The 9741-nt window shown below is 36.5% G+C and overlaps 1 protein-coding gene across 4 annotated transcripts; it reads left to right on the forward strand.

The window, feature by feature from the left end:
• Positions 1 to 203: 203 nt before the first annotated feature.
• LOC309501126 (H-2 class I histocompatibility antigen, Q10 alpha chain-like) lies at positions 204 to 5573 on the forward strand. 4 transcript variants are annotated; one of them, XR_014206769.1, is made up of 9 exons: positions 204 to 357; positions 1421 to 1693; positions 1782 to 2069; positions 2148 to 2429; positions 2573 to 2704; positions 3097 to 3144; positions 4192 to 4239; positions 4734 to 4803; positions 5500 to 5570. XR_014206769.1 is itself a non-coding variant. In XM_082173163.1 (8 exons), exons 1-8 carry the CDS (start codon positions 267 to 269, stop codon positions 5556 to 5558), a joined length of 1221 nt encoding a protein of 406 aa, XP_082029289.1. In that variant the 5' UTR covers positions 204 to 266; the 3' UTR covers positions 5559 to 5573. The 4 variants fall into 4 exon arrangements, 2 of the variants coding, with proteins under 2 accessions (XP_082029289.1, XP_082029288.1); XR_014206770.1 differs by lacking the exons at positions 4734 to 4803; positions 5500 to 5570 and adding an exon at positions 3421 to 3542; XM_082173163.1 differs by lacking the exon at positions 4734 to 4803 and having other exon boundaries at positions 5500 to 5573.
• The last annotated feature ends 4168 nt before the right edge of the window (positions 5574 to 9741 follow it).

The raw sequence follows: 9741 nt of genomic DNA on the forward strand, positions 1-9741 counted from the left end.
AATTTAAGGCAGTCGGTTTCTGCAAATGAAATGAGTTTTAACTCGAGTTTTAATTTAGTGCATGGTATATTTACAGTAACATACTGTAGATTACAGTAAAGAACTGTACAATTAACAGTAAATTACTGGCGTCAGTTTTGTCAGTATTTTATTGCCCAGATGCGGATGACGTCATCTTTCGGTTCTCTCTGTTTAACCTTTGACAAAGGAAGGAAATACCGGTATGTAAAGAGGAAGAAAAGTGTAGACATCAGTAAAACGCACACATGGCTTCTCACTTATTATCACGAGTTTTGAAAATCTTCTCTGTGCTGTGTTTTTTGCTTCTTGCTGAGACTTTGTCTTCACTTCAAGCAGGTAAATTATGAATTTTTACTCAGATAACCGAAGTCAAAGTAACACGTGCACGCTTCCTGTTCAGACTTCCTGACCTCTGTAACGACAGAACTGAAATTTGAGTATAAACTTATGCTAACATTGTATATGAAATATAAAAGTATGTACATACATATTTATGACAAAAATATTCAAGTTTTGTCAACTTAAAACATCATGCAAATTTACAGGTTCAACAGGATTACTTTGTAGCAGCCTTTAATTTATCTAAAGATTAAGGTCCTACTGAATTATCCTGCTGACAAAATAACCTGAAAAAAAGATTTAATTTTAGTTTATCCAACAGGATCTTGTTTGATCCCATTAGGATTGTTTAATATTTGGGATTTTGTCTAATGTGCCCCTCAGAGAACTGTAGGCCTTGCTTTATATATAATTGCAGTAGATTTAGTCTATTTGTGTCTTTATGTAACTGAAATGTTTTGAGACTATTGGGAGTGTTTTGATGTTTTAGTAGCTCTCTCTTTCAGGAACACACCACTTATATCACATTTACACTGAAGTTAGGGCTGGGTGATATGGCCAAAAATATTTAACACAATAATTGTTTTATATCAGTTGATATCGATAATTATCACGATAAATGTAAAAATGTTTTATCTCTTTTAAGTTTAAAGGCAGATTTTTGCTCCTAAGTGAAAGTTGTAGAAACCAGAGCGTTGTGGTTTTAAACTACTCTTTATTATCTGCACATATCATGACAAACACTTGCCAAACGGGTGAACATTTCACAAATCTGAGGTAGAACATTCAAACATTTGTCATTTTTCCTTAACAAAATAAATATCTTTATTGGAAAATTAATTTCTTAGTTTCTGCATGTGCTAATGGGGGATATTATATCAAGACTGCAGTTCAAATGAGTTTTGTTCCGCTTTTGGCGCATAAAGATTATCGAACATTTATTGAGCTCTTGATATAATCGAGAACAAATTATATCGCGATAATTATCATTATCGTTTTATCGCTCAGCCCAAACTGAAGTGAGCAGTAATTTCCTTATTGTTATTGCGTTTCATTGTAGAGAGACACTCGCTGTATTACATTTACACTGGTTTGTCCAAACCTGTGAATCTGACGGGAATCTATGAATTCACTGCTATGGGTCTGCTAGACGACAGACAGATCGACTATTACAATAGTAAAGAAAAGAGAAAGATTCCCACACAGCACTGGTTGAAAGAGAAAATGCAGGAGGATTACTGGGAAAAAGGCACTCAGTCGAGAAAGAGCAAAGAACAGTGGTTTAATGTAAGCGTCAAGACTCTGATGGACTGCATGAGACACAATACATCAGGTGAGAAACATACCGTTTAACCTGCTTATACACATGATCATTTGATTTATTATCATCTAACATCAATTTTTTTCCCTGTCCATTTCAGATCTTCATGTTATTCAGTGGAGAACTGGTTGTGAAGTTGAGCAGCAGGGAGATGAAGTGAAGTTTCTCAGAGGCATTTATGAATTCAGTTATGATGGAGAGGACTTTCTGTCTTTTGATGATAAAGAGTCTCAATGGGTCGCCCCAGTTCACGCAGCTCTACCAACCAAGAGAAAGTGGGACAATGTGCCGATCCTAAACCAAAACACCAAAGGCTACCTGGAGAAAGAGTGTGTGGACTGGATCAACAAATTCAGAGAATATGGAGACGAGGAGCTCAGAAAAACATGTGAGTAAATGTGTTTGTATTTGTTGATACCATATCTGCAGCTGTTATAGAGAGAGACCTGACTGATTCCAATTTCAGCTCCTCCGAAGGATCATGTATTTGCTAAAAAGTCCAATGACACAACCAAGCTGAAACTGACCTGTTTGGCCACCGGCTTCTACCCCAAAGACGTGATGTTGACCATTAGGAAATATCGCATATCTCTGCCTGAAGATCAGATTGAATCCACAGGAATCAGACCAAACCATGATGGATCCTATCAGCTGAGGAAGAGTGTGGAGATTGAGGAGGAGGAAAGAGATGAATATGATTGTTTTGTGTCCCACAAGAGCATCAAAGAACCAATTATTTTTAATTTGGGTAATGAAAGCATTTACACATTGAGACATAAATATCACCTGATAGGCTATTGAAACAAAAAAATAATTGAAAACTTTCATTGTTTTTGTTTGTGATATCCTTATTGATTAAATATTATTTTTCAACTTTTTACATTTGTATAGATCGAAAATACAGTGACTCTGACCCCCAGCCACAGAAGACCATAAGTTTCACTGGAGTTCTGATTGGTGCTGGGCTTATGCTGACAGTTGTTGCTTTAATTAGTTGCATCTTAAAGAAGAAAAAGATTGTTGGTGAGTAGTGATGGAATAATGATGATCCACGCATTATTGTTTTTGGTTTTGTGTAGTAAAGGAATAATACTTAATTTCTTTTCTACTGGTAAAATGGGCCAAAAATAGAGATTTGACACTGAAAAGTCAAAAGGATGGAGGATGCAACACAGAAATTTAACCGCTCATTGTGACCCTGTTGGTCCACTGATATTTCATTGATTGATGGTCATGTCTTAATTTTTACATTTCTAGTATTGTGTCCTTCTCATAGGCATTTTATACTATTTGACTCAAATAAGCTTGGACAAATATAAGATCAGAATATGGACTTGTTTTATATATTTTATATATGATATTCATCATCAGTGCAAAGAATATTCAAAAATGTATTTATCTGTCATGCTGTTTAGTTCTCAGAAGCAGAAACGAACGAGAGCCTGAAGATCTTCTAAGCACAGGTACTTCTAATCCAAAAATCTGTTCACTCTAATGCAGTTTATTTTGACTTTGGCACAATGACACAGTCAAACAGATACCAACTCATCTGACTCAGAACATGCCTTTAATTCAACAAATAAGAAGTGAGATCAAATGAATTCATTAAAAGTAAACCATTTAAAATGAGTAACTGCAAATTGCATATATATTAAGTCAAATTTAAACAAAAAATTCTGAATAAGAGACAGATATCAACGATGAATTAAGAATACTATTTTTTATTGCCTACATTGAAGACACCAGATGATAACAAGCAGAATCACAGAAGAAAAGAGAAACACAAGAACTACAACTGACTTCCAGTGTGACCAACTTCGGTGTGACCATTACTTGGCCAGTTTGACTCTTGGCTTTTTATGTGAGATTTTGGTCTTTAAAACAGTATTTTGCTGAAGCACATAATTTGTTTCAAATGAAAAAGGTTTAGTTGTCATAAAGAAAAACAACTGGTTAATCTCATAAATGATCAAAAGTAGTAATAGCAAAAACTATTTGATATTAATAGTTTTTCAATAACAATATTTTGTTGGCACAGATCAGACATTCTTATAGTTTTTCTTTTTAAATACACTGACATACAGAATCAGCATATGAATCTTAACAATGGTGACATACTTCATGCCACAATGCATCCTGGGAGCATTATAATATAAAACTCGTGACTCCCAGCATGCATTGCAGCATGAAGTATGTCACCATTGTTGAGATTCAAATGATGATTCTTGATGTCTGTCTGTCTAAAAAAAAAAAAAAAATCATCTTGCAATGTGTTTAAAAATCAAAATTCTGATTATCTGATGTGCCAGCAATATAATATTGGTTCAAATGTATCAATATCCAATTAATTTTTGTCAGTGATAAGATCAGTGCATACTTTATGGTGCTAAAAACTATATCATCTGATCATCTTTGTTCATGGCGTCCTTTGCAACAAATTATGTCAGTGTCACAGTTCAAAATCTCTGATGCGGGATGAATGGCTAAACTTGAATATGTGTGTGTTACAGGTCTTATGACAACAACAGGACGTGAGAACAGCGATCCAGCTGAATCTGGTGAATATGCCTCTTATTCACGTACAACCCCAAATCCAGAAAAGATGAGACGTTTTGTAAAATGCAATAAAATCAAGAATCTGTGATTTGCTAATACTCTTTCACCTTTATTTAACTGACTACAGGACAAAGAAAATATTTCCAAAGTTTTCACTGACCAACTTAAGTGTGTTTTTGTAAATATAATCACATTTTGATATTGCTGGTTTCTGGTTAGCAAATCACAGATTCTTGATTTTATTGCATTTTAAAAAATTTTATAATAAAGCATCTATTTTAATAAAGCATCGCTAAATTTCTGGAGTCCAAACTGGTCTCATCATGAATCTCATCACACACACAGCAAGAACGAGCAGAGCCTCATCAGTATTCTGCTTTGTTTGACACACATATGCTGCTTTTCTGCTTCTCAAAGTTTCTATAAATGCGTGTATTCATTTTGATTAAAATGTTCAGTGTCCAAATTTTGTTGTTTTTGCATCTCCATTTGATAGGTGATCTCACAAAACTGTGACAGTTCATCTAAGGACGTTGCCAAAGACACTTGAAATGTGAACTAATGAGGTAACTGCTGAATGCTTGATTCTGATTGGTTGACAGACGTTCTGAGTTAAGTGTGACCAATCCTGTTCCTGGATTGCAGAGTTCAGTGATCGAACACATTTAGGAAATATTTACATTTTAATTAAATGTAATAAATATGTAAAGTAAATATTGTAGAAACTGTTATGAATTCTAGTTCATAAATGCCAGAGGAGAACTGGCCCCGACTGAGCCTGGGTTCTCCCAAGGTTTTTTTTTTCTCCATTAGGTCACCTGATGGAGTTTTAGGACACCATTAGGTCACTTGATGGAGTTTTAGGACACCATTAGGTCACCTGATGGAGTTTTAGGACACCATTAGGTCACTTGATGGAGTTTTAGGACACCATTAGGTCACCTGATGGAGTTTTTCGGTTCCTTGCCACTGTTGCCTTTGGCTTGCTCAGTTGGGGATATTTTGGGGATATTTAATTAAATTTTATCAATCAATAAATTCCACTAGAAACAAACCTTGTTGTATTATTTTAATTTAATACTGTGAAGCTGCTTTGATACAATCTGTATTGTGAAAAGCGCTATACAAATATACTTGACTGACTGACTGATGAATGTGTTATTTATTATCTTCAAATTAAATTGTGTGATATCGCATCAAGTGCACAGAAGGGTCCATAGATTTCAATTGACATGATGTAGCTGTTTATGTCTGTGTTTCAGGACTCCCACACCAGTGTTACAGCACAATCAACACTGCATCAGATCAAGCCCTGAAATAGATGTGATATTGGTCAATATCGACACTATCAGTATTATGGCAGAGTGGTAACAGAGGAGCCCATTTTTTGTCTTCAATGCTTGCTGCGCTGTTTTCTAGACTCTTGGATGCTAACGCTAATGTTTCTGACACATTAGGTAAATCAGTTCCCTCCAGAACACCAGTAGATCTTTCTGATCTCTGATCTTCTGCTCCTTCCACCATTCCAATCCCGGATTACTGAGCCACGACAGAATTTTCCACTTTGAATGCTTTTGCAGTGGTGAAATGCATCATGCCGCAATGCATGCTGGGAGCCATGAGTTTTATAATGTGGTGGCTCCCAGCATGCATTGCAGCATGATGCATGGGTCACCACTGTTGAGATTGTGCTTGTCTGTGTTACAGGTGTGTGTATCTTGTGATAATTAGTTGGAGGCTGTGATTGGTTCTCCTCCACACCTGATCCAGATATAAGGACCACCCAAACACTCAAAGAGGGCCAATATTGTGCCATTGTTGATTGTGACCTCTTTGCGTTACTTTTTATCGTCGTTGTTTTGTCTAGTCTCAGAGAGATTGTGAGTGATTATTTGAGATTATAAACCGGATAGTCCTTGATTCTGATTGGTTGAGCCACGTTTGAAGCCGTTGTAAATGACTCAACAAAACACACACACACACACACACACCTGTGACGCGTTACATTAGTGTTACCGTGCAACTGCAGTTTGTGACTCTTTGTTGCTGCATGTGTTTCTTAGCAACCTCTTAGGAACTAGCCTACATTGCTTGACGGAGGAATAAATGTGTTGTAACGTTATATTTTTTTGTTGCTTGTTTATTTTATGAATAAAATTAAAATTAAGATCAATTCCGATAATACTCTTTCCGGGTCCAAAGTCCAGGTCCTCTCTACCTACCGCTTTCGCTAGTGTTTTGGTTATTATTGAGTGTTTTTACAATGCCGCAGTGCTGTGTCCCGTGTCCCGAGCTAACTCACTTCAACCTCGTAAATCTTCTTTTTCATTGATGCCTGAACTCTACCCTTAATTATGCCATCTGAGTGATGAGCTACACTAACCACTCTGTTGGTGTTAAAGGAATTTAAACCCTTTTTGACCGCCAATAGGTGCCTCACTAAGAAGGACGTGATCGTAAATAAATGTACAGGTTCCACCATTGTTATTTCTGGACGAGAGGAGCGCTTGGACCCGGAAAAGGCTAAACATCACGCGTGACGTCAGACTTAACAATCGGATAAGCCCCTTGAATCTGTGTTTTATAGTGAATTTAGTTCTAAATTCCCTGTAAATCACGTACTCGCGGGGATTATTTCTTTATTGTGCTGTGAGTGATTATTTTGAGTTTGTGATTGTGATTTTGGACCTGTGATAATTGTTGCTAACTGACCCACGCCTGATTGACTACGATTTTGGATTTTGCATTGTTTGCGACAGACTCTTGTAATCTAAAGGGGGTAATGGGTTTGACGCCATTTTATTTTTGTATATCTATCTTTTCACATTGTTGTTTGGTTTAGGGAGGAAGGTAAGTTTAAATTGTTTTTAAGGAAAATATTGTTTTTGTTTGTTCTTTTGTCCTCGTCTGCCCCTGATGCTAAACCCTGAAAATAAAAAGTATTTCTTTTTGGCATGTCTCTCATAGACTCTTTAATTGTCCTGTCACTGCTGACCTCTAGCGGTCGTAACAGTCTTGAACACATGTTCAGTTAAGTGTTGTTGTGATTTTATATCCAAGAAAAGAGGGGATGTCATGTATCAGGATACAGTGGGTTGAGGAGAATAGACCACTGAGGACACTGATATGCTCTGATTCAAGCTCATCATTAGTGTCATTAGAAACAGCTCATACAGAAAGCAGAGATGTGCTGACTGAGATCCTTCACACAGTGTATAGGATTCAGATGATGGGATAAGAAGTGAATTTCTGCTGGGTATCAGCTCATGTAGGAGTAAAAGAATGAGTGTGCAAAGGAAGCAGCAAATAAAACTGACATAGACATTATGGTAAAATATAGTAAGACTGAAATGAAATGTTTAATTAAACAACGTGTGAGGAACAGATGGCAAAAACAGTGGGAGGAAGAAAGAACAGGAAGATGTTTTTATAACATTCAAATAATCATAGATAAAGGCAGAATAACAGGGAGAAATAGAAACGAAGAAACAGTAATATCAAGACTTAGATTTGGGCATACTCACTTAATGGTATAAGACAATAGGGAAACATGAGAGAGGAAAGTGGGAAAATCGTAATCAAAAGGAAACTGTAGATCACGTTATATTGATATGTCCTAAATATAGCAATGAAAGAAATATGATAATTTACAACCTCAAGAAAAATTAAGATGAAATTGAAGCTTACAACAATCTCACAAAAGAAATCATATGAAGATAGTGTCACATTTCTTATACAATATCTGAAAAATACCGAATTATATATATATATATATATATATATATATATATATATATATATATATATATATATATATATATATATATATATATTAGTGGTGGGCCGTTATCGGCGTTAACGTGCTGCGTTAACGCGAGACTCTTATCGCGCGATAAAAAAAATATCGCCGTTAATCTATTCTCCAAGTTGGGTTGGGAGATGATGACGCAATCTACCCGCGGCCGCGAGGTAAACCCGGCTGCAACGCATATTCGTCGTCATCTTAAGTAAACACGGCTGAAAGTGAAAGCTGGTGAAAAAGATCGGTGCAACATCCATTATTTGGACTTGGTTCGGGTTTAAGCCGTCAGACGAGCAGCAGCAAACTATACAGAGTGTGTGGGGTAACAGTTCGGTAAGTTAACACACGACTAATCCGTTCTACCACCTCAAATTCAAAACGAAACATGATATCACTGAATACCAGCGCGCGCGTATTATTCCCATTCCAATATATCTTAGTGCAGGGCCGGATCTACCATATGGGCAATCTGGGCACGTGCCCAGGGGCACGTGTTTAAAAGCAATTGTTTAAAAGCAGGGGCACCATTGTTTAAAAGCAATTGTTAAAATTGCTTTTAAACAATTCATGTGCGACAAGACAAAAGTCTGACTGTGACACACACACACACACACACACACAGACACAGAAAGACGCGCGCGCGCCAGTATCGTGCGCACAGACAGCACGCCAGAATACAGTTATCTTTCGTGCTTGAACTTACAATAACACACACAATTATGCCAAAATGTCCGTTTTGTCGAGTATCTTCATAACATAAGAGCTGTCTTATGATGAACGTCAAGAGTTGTGAAAGAATGAGGCGCGTGCGAGAGCCGCGTCTCCGTCAGCTGGTCTTAAAGAGACAGCAGCCAATAAAGCTTTCTGTCAGTAAAGTTAATCAAAGAACAAAAAGAACAGAGAAAATGACTCACTGCTGTTGACTAAAGTTTTTTTTTTTTTTTTTTCTATAATAAGGATTAGTCTATATTTAATTTATAATTTATGCAGTGCAGTTTGACAATTTCGGTATATGTCCTAGGTCTACCTGTTTGACAGGCACAGGTAAATATGACATTTATTTTTAACTCTTGTATTATTGAGACAAATAACAATATTGAATTTATTTTAATTTGAAAACACAGTGCATTTAGTTGTTGTTTCTAGTTTGAGTTGAGAAATGGGCTACAAATTTCAGCATTATCACTAATCTGTGTGTGCATTTTACTTGAGAAATAAGCAAGTTAACTCATGAAACCATTTGTTTACTATATCGCAATCGCATATCGCAATATTGACCTCAATAATCACAATATGACATTTTCCCCAAATCGTGCAGCCATACTTTTCAGAAAAATTTATTTCGTATCATTGTCTTGTGAACTAGTCATTCAGCTTTTGATCAATAGTGATTGGCATGTTAAATCCCACACCTGGTGTGTGTTCCTTTGGAGGGTGTGGTTGTCAGGTAGGGGAGGGGGCCCATGAGCTTCAGTGCCCAGGGGCCCCTGGGGGTACTAATCCAGCCTTGCTTAGTGGTGTAGCACATCATCTCGATTTTAAGAATCGTTGTTGTGTTTCTTTTTAACTGAAAAGACATCAGTTAGACAATATTATAATTTTAAATTTGGGGTTTCATAAGCTCCAAGCCATAATAAACATTAGACCTACTTAAGTCTCTGCAGCTAGTGTACTTAAATTTTATTTATCTGCAAAATTATGT

The sequence above is a fragment of the Leuciscus leuciscus genome (assembly GCF_965113295.1).
Source record: "Leuciscus leuciscus genome assembly, chromosome: 1".
In the NCBI taxonomy this organism is placed as follows: domain Eukaryota; kingdom Metazoa; phylum Chordata; class Actinopteri; order Cypriniformes; family Leuciscidae; genus Leuciscus; species Leuciscus leuciscus.